The sequence below is a fragment of the Crocodylus siamensis genome, chromosome 7 (assembly GCF_052110815.1).
Source record: "Crocodylus siamensis isolate JL-2025a chromosome 7, ASM5211081v1, whole genome shotgun sequence".
In the NCBI taxonomy this organism is placed as follows: domain Eukaryota; kingdom Metazoa; phylum Chordata; order Crocodylia; family Crocodylidae; genus Crocodylus; species Crocodylus siamensis.
In genome coordinates, this window is record NC_143401.1 from 19,421,902 (window position 1) to 19,434,575 (window position 12,674).

The following is a 12,674-nucleotide window of genomic DNA, read 5'->3' on the forward strand; positions in this document are numbered from 1 at the left end:
TACACATGACAGCGGAGTCTGCTGGAGTGTTGTAATTACAGCACAGAAGAGCAGCCTCCCTGCATGTGTGTAGGAGCCCAAGGCTCTTCACACCACTTCAGCACCACTGTAACTCTTAACACAGGGGGGTGCAGACAAAAGTGACAATTTTCGCCCAATCTGGCCACAGAAAGTGGTTTATAGCCATGATCAAACACAAGAACATGGCTGCAGACAGCTTCAAAAATGGGCAGTTGAGTGAAAATTGTATGAGGGGTCAGATGAAGACATTTCCAAACCGAGCATCTTCTGTAACTTCCGTCTGCTCCGAATGCCAGCCTCCAGCTGTTTTCAGAATGGGAAGGGGGAAAGGGAGCGGAAGGAGTTCAGTCTGGGGTGTTTTCAGTCCCTGCTGGAGGGTGGGGTAGGTGTACTGGAGTCCTCCCACCCTGCCCAAGGTGGGGGAAGGCTCTCCTTCACCCTCCCCTCTGGGGAACCCCTAGAACAAGCTCCCTCTGCTCCCTTTCCACCCTCCCATCCTGAAAACTTTGCAGCTTCACAGGGACCGGGGTTGTTGCTGGAGGAAACTGGCTGCAGGCTCTCAGCCAGCAGCTAGATTCCCCTCCTCCCTGTAACCAACAGTGAACTACTTCTTGCTCCAGGGGATCCTTGTAACTCAGAACCCTTCCTGCAAAGTGCTCTCAGTTACAGCAGGGACCTGCACTTCTGTCTGAATCCAGGGTGTCAGGTGTGTAAACAGCGTTGTGGGGGCCTTTCATCAAGGGATGAAACCTACCTTGGAGTGGCAAACTGCTCCTGCCAAAAGGGTTTGCTTTACGAGGTTTCACATGTACCAGGGTGAAGCACAAGCAATGACTTGCTAGTAAAAAACAAAAAAAACCCCAGCCATCCTTGCTGAACAGCACTTGAAAAATTCAACTAAAGAAAAGCACAATCGCTCCACAAGGGAAGAGCAGGTACATTAACGGGAATGTATAGAGGAGTTTCCTCCTCCAGTTCCCTCCCCACACCCTTCAAAAAGGGAAAGTCAAAAGGGCACTCAGATTATCTGAATGCCACACCCAGGAACACCACCACAGAAATTCCCCTGCTTAATGAAAGACAGCACTGTCGGGCATGTGTTCAAATTCACACATTGCCTCATTTCTGGGATTTGGTGTCTGGGAAAGGGGGTGTAGCACAGTCATGTCCTATGTCTCATGATGCACCTTTATCCACTCACCCTACCTCAGTACAAACCTACTAAAGCATAGGTTGCAGTACCTTTTGTTCCCAAAAGCTGAGGACAAAGCAAGCCTTCCAGCTGAGATATACCCAGATTCTGGTCTGAAGGTACTTCAGGTGTCAGAATCATGCTGGTTGTTTACTTAGGGCAAGGCACCGAAACACAGGAGTATGTGGGCACAGGTCGCTCACCTATGCTTCCTGCAGGGCTCTGTGCCCTTGTACCAGGAAGCCTAAAGCTCCTGTTACTGGGGATGCTGCAGCAGGCTGAGCTTGGGCCAGCTGTGGTGAAGTAAGCAGACAGCACAGAAGGGACAACTGCAGGCAGCTGAGCTAAGTTCCAGCAGAGGAAGGCAGGCTAGTCATCAGGCCTAAATGGAAACCCCTGTGGGTGGCTGGAGAGCCACCTGACAGGAAGGGGCAGGGCTCTGTAGGCACATATAGCCAGTGCCCAAGGACAGTCAATGTCTGACCTTACAAGCAGTAGGGAGGAGCGCTCCTGAGCAAGATGGCAGCAGAGAGGGACTGACCAGCACCCAGCCTGTCCCTGAGATGCAAGTAGAGAGCTAAGGGGGACTACCATCTTGCAGGTGGTAATTATAGACCCAGCATGGGAACAGTTTTAGCTATACAACCAATAGGCTTGCATTTTCATTCAGATTAAGTACTGGTAGACTGGGTGTGGCTATCAGGGGGTAGAGGAGGCCACACTGGGGTGCCTGAAGGGCACACCAAGGCTTAGGCTACATCAGAGTGCCTGTCAGGGCACTCAGAAGCAGGCAGCTTAGCCTGGGGGTCAGGGACCCAGAGAGCTGAGGTTGGTGCACAGTGTTAGGCTAAGGTGGGAAGAGCTAAGGCCAGGATCAGGCAATCTAGCCTGGGGTGAGGGACCCAGAGGACTCTGGGGCTGGTGCAGGTTGAGGCTGGGGAGCTAAGGCCAGGGGCAGCAGTTCAACTTGGAGTCTGGGACCAGTGTAGCAGAAATAGCCTGGCCTGGGACTCAGAAGGCTGAAGCTTGGGAGAGGGCTACGTCTGCCATGTGAGAGCTGTGGGCCCAGAGAGCAGAAGAACAGAGCCAAAGCAGACTTAAGCAAAGGGTGGCTAAAGACTAGAAAAGGGCTGAAGCCCAGGACAGGCCACCAGGCCAAGTGGACAATTTAAGGTAACGTCTGCAAGGCATGGCTGTGGCTGGAGGGGTGGCAGGAGACCACAAATAGCGCTTAAGGCAGGGGCAGGCAATTATTTTGGGCAGAGGGCCGCTAACTGAGTTTTGGCAAATCATCGAGGGCCACATATCTGCCCTGGGCTGCCTGTCAAATATTAATTTTCTAAAATGTTTAGGGGCCCTGTGGGCCTGGCCGGCCGCATCCAGCCCCCAGGACACATCTTGCCCACCCCTGCCTTAAGGCAAATGGCGCCCTGGAACATGGACAAAGGGCAGGACTAGGACCAGTTAAGTCCAGGAGGGATCTTCTGGCTAAAGGGCTTGCTCTGGGACCCTGGGGAAGCCTCCCCCTTTTCTTTTTAAAATAAAATAACTTCATCAAGGTGTGGCAGGAAAGAAAAAAGAGAGGATACCCAAGGAGCTGGAGCTGGATAGGGGTCCTGTGGCCACCAGGGAGGATCACAGCCATCCCTGGGGCCCAGCCCTACAGACAGTGGCTACACAGAGCAGCTATGTCATTGCAGGGTGCAGTTAGGTAGGAAATAAGCAGACTGAGCCAGAGAATGAGCCATTGCTTTGGCTCCCATCCCCAGCTCTTGGCCAGCAGAGCTGCACTAGTGTGAAGAAGTGGGAAGATGTGAACTAGTAAGAACTGAAGCCCAGCTTCCTCACTGGCCTGCTCCTAGGGTGGCAAAGCCTTGTGTTGTTCCTTCTTCAGAGCAGACTGAGCTGACAAGCTCTGCGGGACAGATATTGTTTCTCCTGTGTATTCTTCAGAGCATTCAAAACAACTCCTAGCACCAACCCAAGGATTCACACTTACTCAGCTGCATAAGATGGTCTAAAGCAGGGGTCCTTAACCTGGGGTCCACAGACCCCCAAGGGGTCTATGGATAGATTTCAGGGGGTCTGCGAACTTGGATGGGGAAAAAAAGATTACCTCTTTATTTTCACTAACCTCTAATTGACATTTAGCATTTCCTTCAGTTATGAATATAGGCAACAAACCACAGTAGTATTAACAGTACCTGCGACTTTGTCATCAAGAGAAAACACAGATATTTTCATACCACATTACAATTGTTGCAGATATCTCAAAATATCGTTTATGCTCATCACTACTGCAAAATTATGGTAGTTATTAGACCTGCCCCTAGATCGCACGTGATCAGTCTTTCTGTCTACAGATTCTCATTATTCTGAGAAGGGGTCCATAGGCTTCACCAGACTGCCAAAGGGGTCCATGGCACAAAAAAGGTTAAGACCCCTTGTCTAAAGCAATGTTTCTCAACCCATGGGTCACAAGAGTATATGAAAGGGTTGTGAACAAACTTTAAAAACAGATTCTCCTTTAAAGGAGAAAAACATGGTAAACCATGGCTTTTACCTTGCTGGCTGTCAGAGTTCCAGTCTGCAAGGGGCTGCTTGGGGCCCCCCAACCCCACACTCACCTCCCTCGTACCATACACCCATCCTCTGCCCCACGCACTGTGGGGCTGGGGCTGGGGCCTGGGCCTGGCGGTGGGGGGCAGCAGGTTGGGACTGACCACTGATGTTTACAAATGGGTCCTGGTACAAAAAAAGGTTGAGAACCACTGTTCTAAAGGACTTGACTGTGACTAGCCCGAGTGATAAGAGGTGGGTAGTGCTACATAGTCACAGCCAGAGTCCTTATACTCCATGAGTGGTACAACTGCCCTAGACCAACTTTACCAGTAGTGAGAGGATTGTCCTGTCTTCTACTTTACCAATTGTGTTAGCTACCCTAGGAGGAAAGGACCTGAGCACATACATCCCAGGAGAAGTTTGGGCCGAATGAGCACACTTCCTTCGCTAAATCCCATAAGGCAGCGTGGCTTTTATCATAAAACGTATCTCTGAGCCAACACGTCATATTCTGAAAAGCCCACAATGATGTAACTTTAAGGGGCACTGTAAGCTGAGACATCAGTGCCCTCAGCAATATTCCATGCAAATATACCTAGTTGATCATTAAGAACAAATTATTTCAGGCCTAATGTTTAGGTCCAGTGATGCTATTAACATATTTGTTCACATACTCCATTCACTTTTTCCAAAAAGGTAGCGATAGAAAATTGTAGTGTGTGACTTAAGGAAACTAATTTCCATGGGACCCTGGAGGCTTTGGCCACATGGAGATAGGCAGGATTCCTATCTTTAACCTCACTCCCCACTTCAGGTCTAACATCAAATGGTTTAACCGTCCCCAGCCACTGCTGACTTAAAGTTTTTATTGTTTGTTTACATACAATTAGGATGCAGCTAAGAAAAGGTTAACCCTGTAGCTGGTGTAGTAGAAGCATCACCCATGGGGGAGAGGGATAGACAAATGCTGATGAAAGGATTCGACCCCCTGTTCCTCATGGCCCAAGCCGGTATCAACAAGACAGACACTACCAGCTAAACACCCTTTTTTCAATGAAAACCTGTTTTTTCTTCAGCCTGCGTTTCCAAAACGAGCCATGTGTCCTATTCAGGGGCATGTGGTATTTGAGTCAATACAACTATTACAATTAGCTGTAATTACATGCAACACCTTCCGCTGATCACAACAGAATGCACACCCTACATTTAAAATAAAACAAAATCACAGTATTCCAGATTTACCCCAGCCTGCAAACAGTTGGGTACAGTACCTTTGAGATGTTACTGGAACGGCTCACAGAATGCCCCAAAGCCTTCTCATTCTGGAAGAGAACAGAACAGAATCATTGTACTGACAGGTATCTGCTGTAAAAAGGTTTTAAAGAGGTATTAACAGTGAAATAAATATAGTGAAAATATTAGAGAAAGTTTTGTTTTGTGTTTTTTCCATTGGATTTTGCTTCTACTAAAGTCAATATGAGTTTAGCCACTGACATTAATAGGAGGTAGCCTGAGCACTTGGATTAGCTGAAACTATAATCACCCAGCTGAAATCAACTAGACGAGATGAGCATGAACAGGGGAACGTTAAGACAATGACCTTCTGTGCCACATCAAATTTCACAAATTCTTTTCCTGTATAAGGGCTAATTTGAAAAGGAAACCTACCCACTTCCACCTTATTTCCAAACAATAAAATATTACCACTGCAAGTGAAATCCTAAACCCTTACTTATGAAAAAAAATTCCCAGTGACATCAGAAAGGAATGTTCATTATTCACAGCCATGTCATTTTTAAATACAAAATACCATGGAACTTCCTTTTTCCAGAGCAGTCTGAGCATGTTTAAACTGGAAACATCTTGATAAATGGAGCTTTTACAAGGCTCTACTAGTTTCATTCTCCTGGCAAATGTTACATTTGTCAAGCATTATATGCGAATCTTGCAAGACAAATTGTAACATGTCAACTGGTCACGTTAAAATTATTAGGGGATAATTCTACATTGCAAAGAAGTTGCTGTTTCAGTGGGTTTGACTGGTTTAACAACTGGCATATAAAGACACAAAAAACGTAACGTCTGCCAGGGTCTTCAGGCACAGGAGACAGTTTGGACATATGACTCATTTACACTGATGTAACCGCCTTTACATCAATTTGAAACAACAACAAAGGATTGGCAGACACTATACGAATTTACACCAGCCAAACTTATTCATATCCATTATAGAATTAACTCAGTAAAAATCAGGGGCAACACCTCCTGTGTACAACTCATCCAAGGTGACCACTTCCTCAAGGAAAAATGGGCGATTATTTGCTCCCCACCACGTAGTGGCAATGTGCTCTGATATTCACCTACTGCATATAGATAGCTACCTCAGGGTAGCTCCAGGTGTGTATACTCGAGATCCCCCTATAATTTATACCAGTGTACAAAACAGATGTGAATTACACTGGTGTAAATGTGTAATGAGTTCAGCACTTGAAATTAATCCGGTATTAATCAACTATTCAGGTAATTTCCCTCCACAACTAGCTGGATAATTGTATCCAGAAAGGACTACATGTAGCCCGTTGCTTGCTTACCAGGCAGTCTGACCTCTCTTTAACTAGCTAGTTACATTGTCATTTCCATCAGTGTAAATAAGTACCCCTGGATTCCAGCCACACATTCACTTTTGAAAGTAATGCACATTTGCCAACAATGGGGTATGTCACAATTATTCCAATGCTGAGAAACTGAAGGAGCTGCTTATTTAGCAACAGTGTTAGTTGCTTGTTCTGGCTGGAATCCAATAAGGAACTTTTTCTTTTACATAAATACCAGAAATGAAGTCAAACCACCAGGTTTCATTGTGGAGCAAAATCCAACTTCTTTGAAGGCTGGGGGTGGTCAGTTAAAGTGTTTTGATAGGGAACTATGCCCCAGATATATGGAAGATTAATCAACTTCTTCCATAATTACTGGCACAATGCAAATATTTCTTGTGTAGTATCACAGGCACCAAAGTGCTGCTCCTGCATTAGGTTACTTTCCTTCCAAAAAAAGATGTGCACACACCCTCCAAAGGGATTCTGACAGCATCTTAGGCCTGATGACTTGGAAACTGGGCGATCACGCTGCTGTAAGATGGAATGTTGTACATACGAGAAATCATAAACTGATTTAAACAGGAAAGGTATTGGATGTTACAGAGGGCACTGGTTGCAATTTGCTACAATTAAGGCGAATTTTAGTAAATAACTCCATGTCAAGCTAGCACATGGTCAGGGCAGTCCTGAGTACATGAAGACTGGAGATCTGTAGCCACCAAACATGTTTAAAGCCCCAGGCTCCAGGAAGCTTGTTCACTTAGCACAATGCCTAGTGCCAGTCAAGAGCTCTATGCTGAGATGGAGAAGAGGAGCAGGTCAGGTCTCCACAGTATGTGTCAAGTTGTAAAAAGCTGGTCTACTTCTAAATGCCAATATGCAATTTTCTTCCCTTCCCCCCATATATGGGCACTGTGCAAGGGAAACAGCACCTGATTCATCTCTATGCTGACCTTTCATACTTTATGGAGTCAGCAAGACACAGGTACATGGTATGGGAGAAGTATGAGTACGAAAGGAAAGAGTTAGCATGAAGAGGAGCCAGATATCTGGTCACCCATGCTGTGATGGTCACTGCTAGAGGTGTAGTTCAGAAGTTTTGAGCCATGTGGTAGTGGCTGGTGCAGCAGTGGCTGGGTCAGCAGCAGCTGCCATTCTTCCACCCCTCCTAGTCAGCATCTGGGGTGAACATGTCAGTTGCCCACCCGCTGTTACACTACAGGTCATAGCTTCCTTCTGTAAGTCTTCAGGGAACTGAATGTTATGTTGCATGCGTTACTCTAGGCAGAGGACGTGCAGGCCTGTTGCAGAACACTTTAACCTCCTTGGACAGTCCATGGCTGACCTGAGGGGGGCTGTTCTCAGGCAGAAAATTGTCAGAAACAGATTTACATAGGAATGGTGGATCAAAAAATCATCCACAGACTGGATTGGTGTTAAGTATGTTTTAAACGAAGACTATGGATTCCTATCCCATTACCTGGATTAGCTGTTGTGACTCCTTTGTTTCTATGGGTTTATTGTTTGCATGTTTGCTTTTCCCCAGCACTGCACCCCTTCCCTTCTCTGCCCCTCCTTTCTGCTTTTGTATTCAAAATTTCTCTCTCCTCATATGAGGTTTTGTGCACATCCTTTCACAGCATCTGATGAAGTGAACTTCATCTCATGGAAGACCTTGTGTTATGCAGCTACTTTGGTTAGTCTATAAAGTGCAAATCTACCCTGCCTTCTGTTTTGTTTCACAGAATCATAGGGTTGGAAAGGACCTCAAGGGTCATTTAGTCCAGCATTTCTCAACTCACGGGTCACAACCCAGAAGTGAGTCACAAGAATATATGAAAAGGCTGCAAACAAACTTTAAAAATAGGATTTTCCTTCAAAGGAGAAAAACATGGGAAACTATGGCTTTTCACTTACAGGGTGGCAGGGTTCCAGCCTGCAAGGGATTATTTGGGGCTCTCCCTGCCCCACACACCTACCCCCTGCCCTGCACACTGGGGGGCTGGGGCCTGGGGGTGGAGAGAAGTGGGGTGAGAGTGGGGGGCACTGGGCCAGGACTGGCCGTTGATGTTTACAAATGAGTCCAGGTACAAAAAAAGGTTGAGAACCACTGATCTAGTCCAGTGGTTCTCAACCTTTTTTGTACCAGGACCCACTTGTAAACATCAACGGCCAGTCCTGGCCCAGTGCCCCCCACTCTCACCCCACTGCCCCCTGCTCCCAGGCCCCAGTCCCCCAAGCGTGTGGGGCAGGGGATGGGTGTATGGGGCAAGGGAGGTGGTACGTGTGGTGCATGGGGGGCCCCACGCAGCTCCTTGCAGGCTGGAACTCTGCCAGCCTGCAAGAGAAAAGCCATAGTTTCCCACGCTTTTCTCCTTTAAAGGAGAACCCATTTTTAAAGCTTGTTCACAACCCTTTCATATATTCTTGTGACTCGCTTTTGGGTTGCAACCCACTGGTTGAGAAACACCCATTGAATTGATGCAGGATGCGCTGTCCCTAAGCCAGCCCAGACAGATGTCTATGCAGCCTTTTCTTGAAAGTCCCCCCAATCAAGGAGATTCCTCAGCTTCACTATGCAACTTGTTCCATTGTCCTACTGGTCTCACAGTTAGGAAGATTTTTATCCTGAGATTTCTAGTTTTCATGGCAGTAAAAATACTCAAAGAAATGGCAATCAGGGAGCTACTGAAATTCTTTACAAGAGAACCACTTGCCACATTTAAAATCAGTGCAGGCCAAATTCAGCATCAGGGGAAAGTGTCCTTGCACACCGCAAGACTATGTTTTGGCTTTTGGGCCGGAGATGTGTTTTTATTAAGAGAAAATTATTATTTCTAGGAACTCAAGAACAAGAAGAAGAACGGTTCAAACCAACAAGTAGACACTGTGCTGAGACATTAATCTTGAACTGCTACAGTAAGAAACCACGTGACTAGGTATCAACTACGGTAGCAATGGAAGGATTTGGTAACCTCATCACCACATCAAAGGAAGAGCGACTATAGCAACAGAGAAAGTTCACTGACTGCAGAAAGCAGAGGAAAAAAGAATGGGACTGTAATGCTGGGGATGTGTTTACGAGCCATGCTGAGAAGAGAATGGCACAGGCAGGTGTACCCAAGGACAGCTTTATAATCTGTGGGGTTACACTCACTTAGCTCTAAGTGATGTGGTGGAAGGTAAAATAGAGAGCTATCACAGAGGGCAGGGAGGGACAGAGAAAAGAGACTGGGATCAAGTCTGCCTGAACAGAATATTTCATGTGACATCAAGACAAAATTAAATAACTCAGAGTTTTTTTGTACTAACTCGGTTCTACCCAAATTCGGTTCTTTAGCTGCAGCAGAGGTCAAGCTGGGGAGCATGACTGAACGCACACGGATGTCTGTGTTGAAAAGGACAGGCTGAAATTTAATAACAATGCACCGGGCTGAAGCACAGGGACTGTATATGTGCAATGTGATACATTATGCAGGTCAAACCTGTTCTTACACAGGCCACAGATCTAGCTTTGCTGCTGTACTTCTGTGGTCGCAATTTGATCTGCTCGAGGTTTTGAGCAGTTGAGAGACAGCTGCTCAAGTTGCATTTATTGATCTTTCATTAGAAAACATTCCCATAATGGCTTCAGTAGATCATACCTGCTAGCACAACTGGTTTCACTGTTTAAAAGGGATCATTCTTTGAATTAAAAAAAACACATACAACACTCGGGTGAGTATTTCCTCAGGTTTCCTGAGTGGAAAGACTGTTTTTTGTTGTTGTTACGCAGCATGCACACACAGATACACACTCAGTGACATTATTTCTAGTGTACTCTGCATTGTATATAATCACCACACAAATACTAATGGATCTCAGATTTTAACTCCTTACCAGACACCCACTTTATTTCAGCAGCAGAAAGGGAACAACACTGAGGGCCTAGACTGTATATCTGATGAATATATAGATATATTTGATGAATTAGACATTTTTTATCCCACTACTACGTCACTGGTTACAGTACCACACATTGTGATGTTCTTTAAAATGTCTTTGCGTGACAGAGCTAAAGAATATCAGCCCACCAAGCAACATCAACATGTACTTCACCCCATTCACAGAACAGCTCTCCTGAAAGAAACCATAGGCATCTCTTTCTAGTTTCTCAAGAGCTGAAAATATTCTGATTATTCAAACAGCAACAGAGAGCTTTTATTTAGCAAAGTTTCACCAGCACTAGGTGTGCTACAAAGTTCTCTTTTCCAAACACAGGGATAAAAATCTATCATTACAGAAAGTCAGTATTTGTCAGGGGCTACAGTGGTGTGCTATACAAATGTAGTTGAGGGGTTTTGCTGTGTTTTACCATCATTAAGATAGGAAAGAGAGCTGTGGTGCCACAAAATAGCTATTGGCAATGGTAACCACTGTAGTCAAGAAAAGAATAGAAATGTTAAAATAAATAAAAATGAGTTGTAAGGCAAACAACTCAACTGTATATTTAGGATCACATGCTATTCCACCTTCTGGGTGTTTAAGAGGACTTTGTCACTTAACTGAGGTCCTGTTCTACCCTGTTAAAGTCCCTTAAAATCCATGAATGCATCTGCTTTTGTAACATCCATTACTGGATCTACTTCTGACCCTTAAGGTGGATTAATACAGAAAGAACAAGGAGCAGAAGAACCTACCCAAATTTCGCATTAACTGTTTTTCAGGGACTCTAGGTGGAACAGAATCTCATTCAGGTGCTGAAGTCAACTTATGCACCTAACAAGTGAAACAAAATCTGGCCCATGCCTTTTAGTCATTTGGACTGTTCACAAGTTACAAATCGGCACAGGTGAGAGAAGATTAAAAACTTTATCAAGTTACTATTAGCATACAACAAATAAAAAGGTGCTAAACCAGTCTTTTTCCAAAGCTCTCCTTTGAGTGCAGCAAGACACACTCCAGTTTGGTGATTATATTTCTGAAGCAGTTTTGCTGTCCTGTAGGGAGAGCGTTAGTCTTTGCACTGGAGTGTAAGGTCAAGACAAATACAGCATCTGCTATCATTGAGTGTACAATTATCATTGGCTAAAGACTATGCAGTTGTTCTGTGGCAAAAGGTCAGCATTTCCGTAGAGGCTAATAGGAATCCTACTTTTGAATTTCATCCCACCATATTAAAGACACCCAGTAGGCACTATTTCTGAAAACAAGATTGTTTAAAAATAGCCAATGCAGCAGGATTTAGTTTCTCTCCAGCTGGGGCCAGCTGCTACTCTAAGGTCTCCACTGGAGACAGGGTCTGGAGAAGGAAAGTGAAGGGGAAAGACAGGGAAGCTGGTGTGAGTAGGAAAACTACTTTAGCTCCCACAGCTGCACCCCCTTCTCCAAATCTTGGACTCCGTCATTTGCCATTACCTGAATCACATATCAGAATCCTTCCCGCTCTTACCCATTTCCTTTCTGCTCCTTTCTCTCTTTTATTTGTCCTTACTTGTTGGCTTTTTGTGCTGTTCTCACAATTGCTTTCCCCATTTCCTCCTTTGACTCTCAGGCCTCCTTTCTCTCCTGCCTGCTGCCTTCTACTGAAGCCTATACACTGCTATCACCCTTGCTCATGGACTGGCCTCCTTGCTGCAGTCCTGTCTTCCCTCTCCACCTCCCTGACCTGCACCTTCCTCCAACCACTCCGCTTCCATGCAGTTACCCTCCCACCTCTGTCTCTTGTCTAACTCCATAAATCAGGTCCATGGCTTTTCACTCCGTTTGCCTGACTCATAGATCACTTTTGAGACTCTTGGAAGTGTGTTGTTTTATTACGTCTAGTTTGCTTACTCCAATGAATATATCTCCTGCAAACATAGTTGCTGAATAAGCTGTGCATGTATAGAAAGGCCAGACTAGAACCATGGCCACTTGGCTCCCACAACACCAGCCTCTATATGAGCTAACAAACAGTCCTGCCTGCAGGTAGAAATAACAAGAGTCAGTAGGTAGGAGCACTTACTCTTTCATGCAAGCAAAATACACATGCAAAGTTAATGGGTTATGGTGCCTTCTCCCCAAATTCAATCACTCCTGTAATATAACATTATGTTTTGGCAGATTAAAGCAAACAATCCTTTGAACTACAGTGGGAAAGGATATCTTGGTAAGGCAATAGGTTTGGGTTTCCAACAGTACTTAGAGCATTCAATGTGAACAACAGGGGCAGACAAACATGAGGGTAATCTTACTAGGTGCCTAAGAGAGAAGGAAGGGTAGGGTGGCACCTTAGAAACATGGTTAACTCTCTCTCTCTAGCTGTCTGAGGAACTAGTGCC

The 12,674-nt window shown here is 45.4% G+C and overlaps 1 protein-coding gene across 1 annotated transcript in view; it reads right to left on the reverse strand.

Moving 5' to 3' along the window:
* The window catches only part of LOC149859560 (uncharacterized), a 197,853-nt gene that overhangs the window by 39,955 nt on the left and 145,224 nt on the right, over positions 1-12,674 (reverse strand). The window contains 1 exon segment of the mRNA XM_090057903.1: positions 5,047-5,097. Coding sequence (XP_089914029.1) covers positions 5,047-5,097 — 51 coding nt within the window.